General features: G+C 40.5%; 1 protein-coding gene across 3 annotated transcripts in view; it reads right to left on the reverse strand.

Moving 5' to 3' along the window:
- Positions 1-836: 836 nt before the first annotated feature.
- kcnd3 (potassium voltage-gated channel, Shal-related subfamily, member 3) overlaps positions 837-13,964 on the reverse strand; it is a 111,158-nt gene continuing 98,030 nt past the window's right edge. For all 3 annotated transcript variants that reach the window (XM_030734413.1, XM_030734415.1, XM_030734412.1), the window contains exons 5-9: positions 9,894-9,995; positions 6,422-6,454; positions 6,204-6,296; positions 4,534-4,793; positions 837-1,932 (exon numbers count right to left, since the gene is read on the reverse strand). In XM_030734413.1, the coding sequence (XP_030590273.1) occupies positions 1,758-1,932; positions 4,534-4,793; positions 6,204-6,296; positions 6,422-6,454; positions 9,894-9,995 (663 nt within the window). In that variant the 3' untranslated portion in view covers positions 837-1,757. The remainder of the gene's footprint in view (positions 1,933-4,533; positions 4,794-6,203; positions 6,297-6,421; positions 6,455-9,893; positions 9,996-13,964) is intronic.

A 13,964-nucleotide genomic window follows, 5' to 3' on the forward strand; every position in this document is an offset into this window, starting at 1 on the left:
GTGAAAACTCTAATCCACGTAAAGACAGACTTTACTTTGGGGGTGCTGAACCCAAAATGTCACTCAAGATTTTTAAAAAAAGGTCATTATTATAAAGGTCAACTTTGATGGGATTTGATGAGAAATGATACTTAAGTTACACATCAGTCTTGGATTCAAGACAACAGACAGAACAGATTTTTTTTTTCCCCTTTTTTTTTTGGTGACAGACATCTGCAGATGCTCATCCAGTGTCCTCGTATCTTTGTGGTCACCATTACAAAAGACTTCCCTGCTTTAAATTCTCCAGAAGATAAAGTAAATAAATCATCTGAAACACCAAGGAGGACAAAAAGTACAAACACCAAGTTTCCTAACCACATAGAGTAGTACATATACTCAACAACTTTAAAAAATGCCCGCTGATTTTGGGGAAGAAAAAACGTTGACAGCTATAAAGACTACTGAAAGCATACTGTTGTTCACACAGGAGGTAGGGATACAACAGGACAACAACGAGAGAGAGAAAAATGTAGAGAGAGGAGAGAGAGAAAGAGAGAAAGACAGAGTGAGGAAAAGAGAGAGAACGAGAGGACAGCTTCACTGGTTCTGCCAAACAATGGTCAAATATTACAAAATATTCTATTAACAATATTCACAAAGATCCGGGGTTCAGGACAGATTTGTGTCGGAAATTCTCAGTGAACGCCTTGTGCTTTTAATTGTGGTGGTTTGAATTAAAAATAGACTTTTTGGTTTCTACGTCAGGGAAATCGAGCTACTTGAGGTCCGTCAGGCTGTAAGAGCCGAGGGGGGGGGGGGGGGGGGGGGGGGATTCTGAAAACTAGAAAAACAAATAAATATCTTTTAACTCCAGCAGAACAGGCACATATCGTGTAAAAACCTTGTAGCTGAGAACTTTGGACAGAAATGTGTGCACTGAACCCTTCAGAGTGGCAGCTAGTCAAATATACCACATACTGAGCCATAGACTTTCAGAAGAATTGAAACACAAGTTTTCAATCAACTGAGAGGAACACACACACACACACACTCTCACACACTCACGCACACCTTCTATGAAAAAGGTCACAATTCCTTTATCTAGCCAAAAAACTTCACATGCACCCATTCACAAATATGAAAACTATCGTCTATCGCATTTAATGTTTTAAGGAATTTTTTACTCAAATTGAAATAATACTGGACCTGAAAAGGAACGGTATCATATTTATCTATGGAGACACAAAAATGACAGAAAACAAAGGAGGGAGGATGAGACAGTGGATTGATTGTTTTTTTTCCCTTTGAGGTTTCCTCATATTCCCTTACATCTCCAGCTTAAAAAAAAGTGCCAAACTGAAGCATAAATCATAAAAAAGGTGCTTTGTGCACAGTGACACATGACTTACTCTGGGAGCTCACCACTGACACTTGGGAGGCACACACTCACTCACCCACTTATCTAAAATAACTCCCTACGGGTGTTTCCCACTCTTTCACTCGCACACACGCGCTTACGCACTAACATGTACGCCAACCACTAACATGACAATACTGTATCTAAAAGCCATCCTCCGTCCACGCAGGGAGTCCATGTCATTACAGTACATGGCCAGCAGAGGGCAGGCTCAAACAAGGCCAGACCAGGACTCTGAACGCTTTCTCTCCTCCATCGTTCTCAGTCCTCCTCTGTCCCTCAGTCTGTCTCGATGAGTTTTTTTTTTTTTTTTTTTTTTAAATCTGTCTTTCTATGTGTTGCGCCTGCACTCTAGTCTTCACAGTGCGGACACCTTCACAACGTTTTGGTGGGTGGGGCCTGCTGGCAGATGAGCGTCACCCTCGGGAGTCGTCACTGGTGGCGTGGGAATGCTGATGATTGCTGTGGTGATCTGGCTGCTCTGGCAGTTCAGAGGGGCTGGCTCATCTACGCGCATGTTCAGACTGGAGCGGCTAAAAGGAAATTTAAGAAAGACAATCAAGGATTAGGACAATCCATAGAGAAATATTTGTTTTATGAAGATTAGTGTCACAGACAGACTGTGTTTGAGGAAAAGTTGGCAAGAAAACCTCCTTTCTCTTTTTCAGTGGCAACTTCCACTGGTGCCAGGTGCCTTTGATTATGATAGCTTAGAACCCTTTCAAAGTGAGCAAACACTTGAAAATCTGTAAAAAATAAAAATCACCATTAGTATTATTTGTTTAATAATCCCCAAAGTTCATTAATGTGTAATTACATCTTCCAGAGAATTGATGTGTTCTCATAAACTTACAATTAATCCATTAAAAATATGCAGGTGCAGACGCCAGGTTGTGGAAACCACCATGTCCCCCGCCATCTTGAAATAGCTCTTTCAAACTATATATGAGCATTTAACACTTGTACATGTATATTTTAAATCTTTCTCATTATGTCTGCAGAGGAACGGTTTATTTGAAGAGTTTCAACCACATTTCAGAATTCATCACAGTACAGAAACAGCATTAGTGAAGGTTACAAATGATCTTCTTAGAGCCTCTGACAGTGGACTCATCTCTGTTCTTGTCCTGTTGGACCTCAGTGCAGTTTTTGATACTGCTGACCATAACATTTTATTACAGAGATTAGAGCTTGCTATAGGTATTAAGGGTACTGCACTGCAGTGGTTTGTATCATATTTATCTAATAGACTCCAATTTGTTCATGTAAATGGGGAGTCTTCTTCACACACTAAGGTTAATTATGGAGTTCCACAGGGTTCTGTGCTAGGACCAGTTCTATTTACATTATACATGCTTCCCTTAGGCAGTATTATTAGAAAGCACTGCATTAATTTTCACTGTTATGCAGATGATACTGAGCTTTACCTATCAATGAAGCCAGATGACACACATCAATTAGTTAAACTGCAGGAATGTCTTAAAGATATTAAGGCCTGGATGACCTCTAATTTCCTGCTTCTAAATTCAGATAAAACAGAAATTCTTGTACTCAGCCCCACAAATCTTAGAAACATGGTGTCAAACCAGATACTTACTCTGGATGGCATTACTTTGGCCTGGAGGCCAAAGTAACACTGTAACAGTAACACTGTGAGAAATCATTTTTGACCAGGATATGCCCTTCAATGCACATATTAAACAAATGTGTAGGACTGCTTTTTTGTATTTGCGCAATATTTCTAAAATTAGAAACATCCTTTCTCAGACTGATGTTGAAAAGCTAATTCATGCATTTATTACTTCTAGGGTGGACTATTGTAATTCATTATTATCAGGCTGTCCTAAAAGCTCCCTGAAAAGCCTTCAGCTAATCCAAAATGCTGCAGCTAGAGTACTGACAGGGACTAGAAAGAGAGAGCAGATTTCTCCCATATTGGCTTCTCTTCATTGGCTCCCTGTTAAATCTAGAATAGAATTTAAAATTCTTCTCCTCACATACAAGGTCTTGAATAATCAGGCCCCAACTTATCTCAAAGACCTCATAGTCCCATATCACCCAAATAGAGCACTTTACTCTCAGACTGCTGGCTTACTTGTGGTTCCTCGGATACTTAAGAGTAGAATGGGAGGCAGAGCCTTCAGCTTTCAGGCGCCTCTTCTGTGGAACCAGCTTCCAGCTTGATTCGGGAGACAGACACCCTCTCTATTTTTGAGATTAGGCTTAAAACTTTCCTTTATGATAAAGCTTATAGTTAGGGCTGGATCAGGTGACCCTGAACCACCCCTTAGTTATGCTGCTATAGGCATAGGCTGCTGGGGGGGGTTCCCATAATGCACTGTTTCTTTTCATTCACCTTATTTACTTTGTTTATACTGCACTCTGCATTTAATCATTAATTATTATTAATCTCTGGCTCTCTTCCACAGCATGTCTTTTTTTTTCTCTCTGCTCAGCCCAACCTGTCACAGCAGATGACTGCCCCTCCCTGAGCCTGGTTCTGCTGGAGGTTTCTTCCTGATAAAGGGGAGTTTTTCCTTCCCACTGTTGCCAAGTGCTTGCTCATAGGGGGTCGTTTTGACTGTTGGGTTTTCTCTGTATTATTGTAGGGTCTTTACCTACAATACAAAGCGCCTTGAGGCGACTGTTTATTGTGATTTGGCGCTATATAAATAAAATTGAATTGAATTGAAATGTCTTTCTGCAATCTACTGACATCTAGTGGTGAGATTTTACATACTGTACCTTCAAGAAATAAGTAATTCTACAGTCACTACAGTGTAACAAAGGGAACACAACCACTCTGACCAAATGTGTAATGAGATACTAGAAGTACTAAACCCACTGAAAATCAACATCTGGTCTTGTGTATCTATATAACACTTGCCAGATGACAAAAGAAGCATTTTCATAGGGATGCTCATATCACTCTTTGTTTTCTGTGTGTGTAATAGGCAAATGGCTGAATTGGGACAAAATACTCAAATGACTTTCTTAGGCAAGCTGGAGGAAAATGAGCACACTTCAAAAGTGATCTTAATTTCAAGAGTTTTCCAGGCTAAAAAAATGTTTAAAAAAAAAAGTCTGAATGGAGGAGACAAATGTCTTTGTCCTTTTTGGTATCCTGATCTCACCTGGTGCTGAGGGGCTGGATATGGATGGTACTGAGCTCCTGCAAGCCTTGTTGGTGTGTGTGAGTATGTGTCAAAGGCTGCATGTGTGCTGGGGCACTGGCGTTTGGTAAAGGGGTGTGGTGCTTCTTGCTTCGTCGGGTGCAGCACGTCCCCGTCACGCCGTCTTGACTGGAAAGGGAGGGGCTTCGAGACGGGTAATTCTGGAGTCCCCCTTCCAGGTAGCTCTGCTGGTAATACTGTTCATCCACAAACTCATGGTTCTACAAAGACACACGAAAGAGAGGAAGACAGCGAAGGAGGGAATCATAAAAAAAAAGATGTGAAATTTATAGCATTTATATTTATGAATTGTACATGACTTCATATATCCTGACATTTTCTGCTTCATTGCCCGAGTCAATAACTCTTCTCAGAAAGTGATTATTTTTTATACGAGTGTCCATATATCCAGTGTGTGCATGCATGCGTGTGTGCATGCGTATGTGTGTGTGTGTGTGTTCCAAGTATTACTCATGCCATGGGGGACATAAATCTGATATGGCCATTCATAACCATAAAAAAACCCCAGATCCCTGTAAGACAAATCATTACATTTTAAGTTTAGGCTTAGTTTAGGGTTAGAATAACAGTAAGGGTTGGCCAAATGGTAGCTTTAGTTAAAATTTGAGGAATTTTCCAGGAAATTAATGTAAGCCAATGTCCTCTCAAGGCTCTCTGTGTCTGCGTGTGAATACCTTTTTTTGTACACTACAGGCTAGCTCTGAATGATTTTTCTGGCATCACACTGCTTTAAAGCATCTATTATTGAAGCCCATATATGAACAATATTTCACATAACTACTTAGACATTAACGTGGTCACTCATAGGCTATGAACCTACAGAGTTATCACCTGACTGCTGTTCCCATCAGTTCTACAGAGCTTTATAGTGCCTCTGGGTTCAGTGTTTTGGGATTTCAAACCCAACACACACACTGCTCGGATCAGTACTGCTTTCAGGCACAGAATGCAGCACTCTGAGTGAAGCTTTATAAAATAAAATAAAAAGCACTCTTCTTTTCTTGCCCAGCTCCAAAACCACAGGCAGACCAAGTTAGCAGTTGTAGGGATGTTTTTTTTTTTTTTTTTAGTAGAGAGCAAAATGCAGATGCATACAGCTACACTGGACGTGAATGAGTATCGGGTGGACACAAACAGAACTCCATATAAACTAATGTTGCTCCACATACTTTAATATGTGATATCAATGTAGTCCTTACAGATTCTTGCAGCGGCTCTTAACAATCCCACAAAACTTTGCATACAAACTTATTTAAATAATGAGAGCTTGGGTGTGTGCTGTGCTTTGAGTTGTGCTTGTCTGAAACAGAGTGTGCCTATATGACATACAGGCAGGCAAGTGTGTATTGTAAGTGAAACAATGCACTGGACAACACGCTTTGGCGAGCAGTGCTTTGACATAAAAATACTGTAGATCTGTACACATTATGCCAGGCTGTCAGTTATTTTCACCTAATGAGCCCCACATACAAAGAAACGTATGGATGACTGCGCAGTTTTGAGCTGCGTACAGATACTGAAAGACAATTTAAGAACCTCCTCAGCTCCGGAAAAGGTTATAGGAGCTAAAACATTATTATGACAAAGAGCTCGAGTGTGTGTACACTCACTGTGGTTTTCTCCAAACAGTGCAGCAGGTGGTGGTGCTGGCTCTCCAAAAGAGAGGTAGACTTGCTTAAGCGTTTCTCGTCCTCAGTGGAACCCTGAAACAGACACACACACACAGACACACACACACAAATATATAAAATAAATGTTATGCTACATTCTCTTGTAAAAAGACAGTAATCAGCTGTGGGAGGTGTGCGGCTAACGGCTGCCTCAGTACCTGATCCGAAAGGTTCATCTTGTATGGAAGTTGCTTGAGTTGGAGAAGAAGACAAAGGGAGAACACACACATAGTTTACTAGTGTTTATAGTTCAGTACTCACAACAGGCTCCTGTCAGGGCTGCAGTCATGCCAATCAGACTCGGGGAGCATTACTATTCAGACCCTGAGAGGCATTTCTTTTAACATCAGCGGAGCCGGTGCATTGGTCTGTGCTGGAAGGGAGACTTCTAGCACAGCTCCATGCTAATAGATATCCAGTACATACAGCTGATATAAAAATTACCACTGTGACATTTTGCCTCCATTTCTGCTATTACAAAGCCTTGCAACAGGCAACTCATAATGACTTGTTTTCCATAGCCCTTATTTTGTGCCCGTGTTTACTTGTCTATGGGTAGGTGCTATTTCTAGTGCTGCAGTTCGGTGGTGAGTCAGAGAATGAGCGGTCTTTCGAGTCTTGGGGAAACTCGGAGATCTTTTAACAAAGTAAAGAATCCAAAATAAAGATCGGAAACAACGTTTAAACATTAAATCTGAGCAATTCGTTCCCTTATGTATTTTTGTTACAATGATGACAAATCTTTTAATATTCTGCTTGTTTTCTTCCTGTTCATCATTTCTAAGGTAACATTTGGAGTTGGTGCCTTTTCAGAATACATAAGGATTTTGAATTTACCTGTCTATTTATCTACCCTCTACATTTTTAGAAGAGCCAGTACCCAGAAAACACTGATTTGTTTATAATATTGGCAAAATTATTCTGCGTAATAGCCTTAGCTTGGGCCTGGGAAGATGTTCTCTTCAGTATATTGCAGAATGCTCTGATTGTACTTGTCAGAATTACGGCAGTGTTTCACATACAGACTTTCAATGGGTTGCATCAGTCCTTCCAAGCAGAATCTGTAATTCAGCTGTTTATTAAAAAAACAAAAAAAACAAAAAAAACAAAACAAAGCCGAAAAAGTACTGCCCTGATCCTGCATGTTCCACAGCACCACCTAGAGGCAAGTAAAACACTGTGTTTGGAAGATTTGTAGTAGCAATTTTCTGTTTGTTAAGCGGCTGGCTGGTGGTGTGAGCAGAGGCTTCTATGCTGAGAGGGTACTTTCTTGCACTGATGACACTGCACACCTGTGCTCACGTTGCCTATCTGTACCTAGCACAGCAGCGAAACACAGGTGTTTAGGTCGAGTTATTTTTGTCCCTCTCTATACATGCAACTCAAAGCCCATATCAGCAGTGTGTCTGGAGGCGGCTATGGCTCACCACCCAGGTGGCCACCATACTGTAGAGTGAAAACAGCTTGACCTGCTGGGTGACAAAACACACTGTTTCGCTCTGCATGGTATGGTACATACTGCTGGTAAATAGCCTCAGTACAATTAAACCCATGTTTGACAGCAATTAAAATTATTGAGCTGGCACAGATCTTTAGCTTTGTTGACTTTAGACATAAGCAGTCTATTAGCACTTTAATTGGTGCTCTTTCTAAGTCAATTCTGGCATATGAGACAATACAAAAAATATATAAAACTTGCTGAAAACTTAATTTATCAGTTTGCTTATAGTATTACTTGACAGAAAATTACATTACTTATTTTTTTTTTTGTCTGTTGATAAGTTTACTAATAAGGTGGTAAAAACTCCACCACAAGTAAGAAACACTAACTCATTAAAATGTGTTTAATTTTGAATGTGGACACTAGAGTCTAATGAAGCAGCAAACATTTTACAGAGAAAACAAAAAAACAAATCTATCAGGATTTACATACGGTATTTTCTTAGCATGTAAAATAAATTACAAAAACTAAAAGCTCTTTGTTTATGAAACCTCCTGAAAGCTTTGGTCTCTGTTCACACTGTTAAATTTTTTGCAGATTTGTCACACTTACATGATTCAGATCATCAAACCAATTTTTATATTAGACAAATACAGTTTTTAAATGACGATTTCATTTATTAAGGGGGGAAATAAGCTATCTGAAACTTCCTGACCCTGTGTTAAAAAAAAAAAAAAAGTAATTGCCCCTCTTTTTAAATCACAAATTAACTGTGATTAACTGCAGTTGTTGGAAAGCTGTGTTTAGTTTCAATAGCCCCACCCAGGCCTGATTACTGCCAGACCTGCTGAATCAAGAAATCACTTAAATAAAACCCGTGTGACAAAGTGAAGTAAGCTAAAAGATCTCAAAAAGCAACACATCATGCCACAATCTAAAGAAAAAGCTGAGAAACAAAGTCAGTGACATTTATCAGGGTTACAAAGCCATTTCTAAGGCTTTTGGACTCCAGCAAACTGCAATGAAAGCCATCATCCACAAACGAAGAAGACTTGGAATAGTGGTGAGGCTTCCCGGCAGTGGAAAATTACCACCAAAATTACTCCAAGAGTGCATCAACGACTCATCCAGGAAGTCACAAAAGAAACCAGAACAACATCTAAAGAACTACAGGCCCCACTCGCCTCAGTTAAGGTCAGTCTTCATGATTCAACAATAAGAAAGAGACTGGGCAAAAATGGCATCCATGGGAGAAAACCACCGTTGACCAAAAAGAACACAAAGGCTCGTCTCACATTTGCCAAAAACCTTCTCGATGATCCCGATGTGAAAGACTCGTCGTCGGGTATTGCAATTGCAATTCTTGCCGCTAAGGGCGGCACAACCAGTTAGTGGGTTTAGGGAGTAACTGCTTTTTCACATAGGACCAGATGGGCTTGCATAGCTTTTTGCCCTTAAAAAACTGAAATCCTAATTTAAAAATTTGCTTTTTTATTATCTTTATATTATCTTTGTCTAATATTAAAATTTGTTTGATCTGAAACATGTAAGTGTGACATGCAAAACACTAAGAAAACAGGAAGGTTGCAAATACTTTTTCACAGCACTGTATGACATTTACATACAGTATGTGACTAGACAAAATTGCAGCCCTTGTCTATTCAGGCATTAATATCAATTTGTTGCATTATTGCTGCTACAGCTTGTGCATTGCTGGTACCATCCTGATTTCCACCAGTGCCACTGAAGAGAGACAAAGCAACAGAGACACAGAAAGTGAGCGAACGGCTGGAAGAAGCACTTGTTTTTGTTCTGTGTCAGCCTCGGGCCACTATAGTGCTTGTGAACCGCAACATTTTTGTGAGGCAAGGAACATCCTTGAGTTGTGTTTACTTTTCCCACTGCATTGCCTGAAGCTTGTTCCTCAGCTGGGCAGCTGGGCTCAGAGATGCTCACATTAGAAGTGCCGCTTATGGAATGAGATCAGAGATAGCTGCTCTGATGGGATGCTGGCATAATTAAAAAACAGACAAGCAAGGCCAGTATTTCATGACTTCGTTACCGCAGAGGTCAGGCTTTTTTGTGTTGTTGGTTTAAAAAGAAAAAACACAAAACGACACAAAACAAATGTAAGTGTGTCAGACTGCACTGCAACATTGAGGTGTCTGTGTTTTAGAGGCAAGCCTTACCGTGAGCTCTAGAGCTTCATTAAACAGACCATTACGCTTGCTGTGGAGGAAGGCACTGGAGCTTCCTGTCTTGGATATTCGTATCCTGGCCAAACGGGCTTTCTGCAAAAGGAGAAAGAGAGAGCAGAGTGACCAGATATTAGTGAGTGTCTATACCAAAACCAGTCTGACTGGCATCAACCTGACATCCCACTGATTTGAGCTTCAGCACTTTTGCATGCTTGATATTTTAGTTACAGATCAAATCAAACATGGACTACTAAAACATGCACTCTCATCTCCTGTGATGAATTCACTCTGATCTCCAGTGATACTTATGAATGATTTATGGCAACTACACGATTACACATTCCTTGGATTGAAAATCAGTTAGGGTGGCAGCCTGGAGCGGAGCAGGTAAATCCTGGATGAATTAAGAAGCTAAGTGTCATTCTATATTTAAAGCAGACCGTTCAATTTATTGGGCTGTTTTTGTGCTGCGATGTTAGCAGTTTTGTTTAGAGCCACTCTGTTAGTGTCAGCTTAAATGCATCTTTAGTTACCCGACTCATGCATCGTAGTTAGTGCGAAGTCCAGTGTATCTTTGGCTCTCTTTTTTTCCCCCCTCTTGCTGTCAAATAACTTGTGTTAGACAGTCAGCTACAGACAAAAACAAGAAGAAGAAGAAGAAATGGAATACACAGAGGAACGGATATACTGCAGTACTTGGAGGGAATTTTTTGTACAGGTTTTTGACATGGTGGAGAAATTCTACACCAATGTAATGGTTTTTGATATACTGTCTCTTAGTGTGTGTGTGTGTGTAAACATGTCTAAGTGTAGATCAGCTTGTGCATCCAGGGGTATGAGAGAACATGGTTGTCAATAAATCTCTCAGTTACCAAAACAACTGATCTTACTGAATAGAGTAATCTGAGTCACTCACTTCTCTAAGGTTTTCCATTTTCACATAAAAGGCAGGAGTTGGGCTTTAAACTCGGCGCGGCTACAAAGTGCCTGCTTTCGGTTGCTTTCCTTTCCCGCATTTTAAAACAGAATGATGGATTCGCTGAAGAGAAATTCTTCGAAGGATAATGTGAGCTGCCTAAGTGAAGAGCTTGTTTAGTAGGGGGGCTTACACACTGCTGGGGGATTAATTGAGTATGCGGATGTATATTTGCTTATCGCTATGTGCTTATGCATGCATGCCTCGTCTTTTAGGCGAATTTCCATACATATACATTCAAACCATATACTGTGGAGCACCAGCAGGAATACCTGGCTCAGTAAGAAAATGATAATGAATGGTAATTTAAGCTCATCCCCAGACTTTAGTTTTATTTAAAACACAGTAATGCTTTTTTGACCTGCAGATAGCTCATGCTGTGATTTGGTAATCTAAAACGAGGCAAAGGGAATAAACACACGGGAGTGCATTGTGAACACACACACACACACGCAAAGCAACCAACCTGCACTTTGGCATCTATAGCACCGCTCCCTTTATATTGTTTATGCTCTCCTTTATGATTATCTTTCTCTCTCTCTCGCTGTCATCCTTCTTCCAACTCTCACTCTCACTTCTTCCTCACTCTCTTTGTGCTCTAACGGTCTCTATACATTTGTGCTGGCACAGCACTCCCAAAGGCCTTTGGGATAACCCTTCTTTATGTTCAGGTATTGTACTTTGCCAGTGGTATCATCTCTCTAGGGAGACCACGCAAACTGAAGGCCTGAGATTGTGGCAGTGGTTGCCAGGCAGTGCAGGCTAATAGAGGGGATGTTGAGAGCTTGTCCCGCTAGATTGAATCTACTTTTGCAGGCCCCTGTTAGATTCCCAAGGCCCCTGGGATCTGGGCACTTGTGTCTAGGCTCATCTGTGCTTTCAGGTAGAGTCAGGGCACAACAGATTGAGCCTGAATTGCTGTTGAAGCACCATGAGGAACACAAAGGGCAAGAAAGGCACGGATAAAGTGTCTTTGTTAACACCAGCATATTGCAATGCAAAGTATTAAATAGCCAAAAGTATCGGCTTTGCACAGAGACACAACCATGTAATAAATACACCATAAATAAGCATCTATAGTGATAACATACGCAATGAAAGAGAATAAATTCTTCTTAAAACAGTATTTTCCCTGACAATAAAAATACTTTGGACCACAGGTTCACAGAAAGAACAACTTACACTGCAAAACATGTCTTGACTGCTGTACAATTAAAATGATAGGTCCCTGATTACGTTATAAAATGCATTATTGGTAAACAATAAGGGTCTCAGTATATGTAGTCTGTCCCATAAAAAGATTACTGCAATTTTAGAGCCTTTGTTTGAAGAAATATCCATGAATGCAGGCTGCAGGAAGGGTTGGATGTCTAACTCTGTGGCCTACTAAGATGCCAATTCCCAAGACATGACAGGAGGAGACTGCTATATAACTCTGCTCATCTCCAATAATTTTTTTGGCTACATGGTTCTTGAAATATACTGACATTTTTATTTTCTTCATTGTTGGCTGAAGGGCCTTGTCAGTGTCTATAGGAACAACCAACCTTGTGACAGTTTACAAGCCACAGAGGAGCAGCTGTTAGCAGTGGTAGTAAAGAGTAATGACCCTCATCTAAACAGACCCAGCTACATGTACATGGTATTTAATGTGCAGCAACTGACCAGCTACACAGTGCCTAGCCTGCAAAATAACCCTAGTAGGCAAATCTTCTTGTATTATCTAGCAGGCTGTTGTCTGGCTTTTAGTCAGTGTAACCATCTCTGTATGAGAAACCTTACTGCTTTATGCAAATATGGTTTAAAATGAAACAATCTGATTTGACTGTATGGAAACAGGTTATCCATCTCCGCAGACAAAATATTTCTAGTATTCAGATGGATTAATGCACGGCATGGGTGCTGTTGCAAAACCAAAAAATATAAGCTATAAACTTCTCATGCGATTTACAGAGCAGATCCGTTCGCTGTAGTAGACAAAATGCAATTTAATTCCACTTTAACGTTAAATCTATCAACCCAGGGAAAACAGTAGCTTTCAAAAATCCAACATATTTTAACACTTGCCAGAATACTGATGGCTCACTGCTGACTGAAACAGTCCAGATGTTTCCACACACCCAGAGGCCAATAAACTGATCCAAACACCCTTTTTACTCTTTGTTTTCCTCCCTTTTGCCACAGAGCCCCAATTTAGGATCAATCACACTTTAAAGACGATAGCTATAGGATGCAAGCCAGCAAAATGCTTCATTTTACACAATTTGTTGCCAGCCGATGGATCTAGCCTGGCATATCCTCAAATGATTAAAAAATGTTGCATATCCACTCAGCTCCCATGAAATGCTTCACTGGGCACTGCCAGGATGTTTTTCTTTTCTTTTTTTTAGAAGTTCATCTTTTAGTTGAATGTAAAAGTTAAAAAATTCATGGCACCTAGTGAGTTACAGCCTTGCTAGACTGCCTGTATAGGAACTGGCTAAGTGAAAAGTGGAGCAATCGAGATATGAGACTAGATTAGGTTCTGCCTCAGGCCAGCCTTGGAACCATACAAGTGAAAAAGGAGACCATCTGATGATGGCACAAAAACACCCACATGCATGCGTGCATGCACGTACACGCACGCACACACATACACATGTATAAATAACTGTAAGAGTCTTATTCTGTTTTGCAGCTGCCACTCATCTTAAGAGTTGCTTTTATACATGCTGACATTTCTGCCACAAGGAAAGAAGTCCTTGACTTTCTCTGAGGTATGTTTCTGTATGATAACACATAAGCAAAGAGGAAAAGCAACAGAGACAAATACAGCAAGAGAGCCAGAGAGCAAAAGGACGTGAAATTGAGGAAAAAAAAAAAACCTGACTGTTAGAAAATCCATTTGGGTCTTAGAGAGACAGGATGCTCCGGACAATGGGGAGATTGATTCAGAGGAAATCAAGTCCTCTGATACTTCTAGCCCCCAGATATCTGTAGCAAAGACAGCTTAACCCCAGACTAACACTACTCAGAGACAAAATACCTTTGCTAAGCCTGGATTACCTCGTCTTTATAAAGAGAGGTATGGCTCCACTCTACAGGCT

This window comes from Archocentrus centrarchus, chromosome 7, assembly GCF_007364275.1.
Source record: "Archocentrus centrarchus isolate MPI-CPG fArcCen1 chromosome 7, fArcCen1, whole genome shotgun sequence".
NCBI lineage: Eukaryota > Metazoa > Chordata > Actinopteri > Cichliformes > Cichlidae > Archocentrus > Archocentrus centrarchus.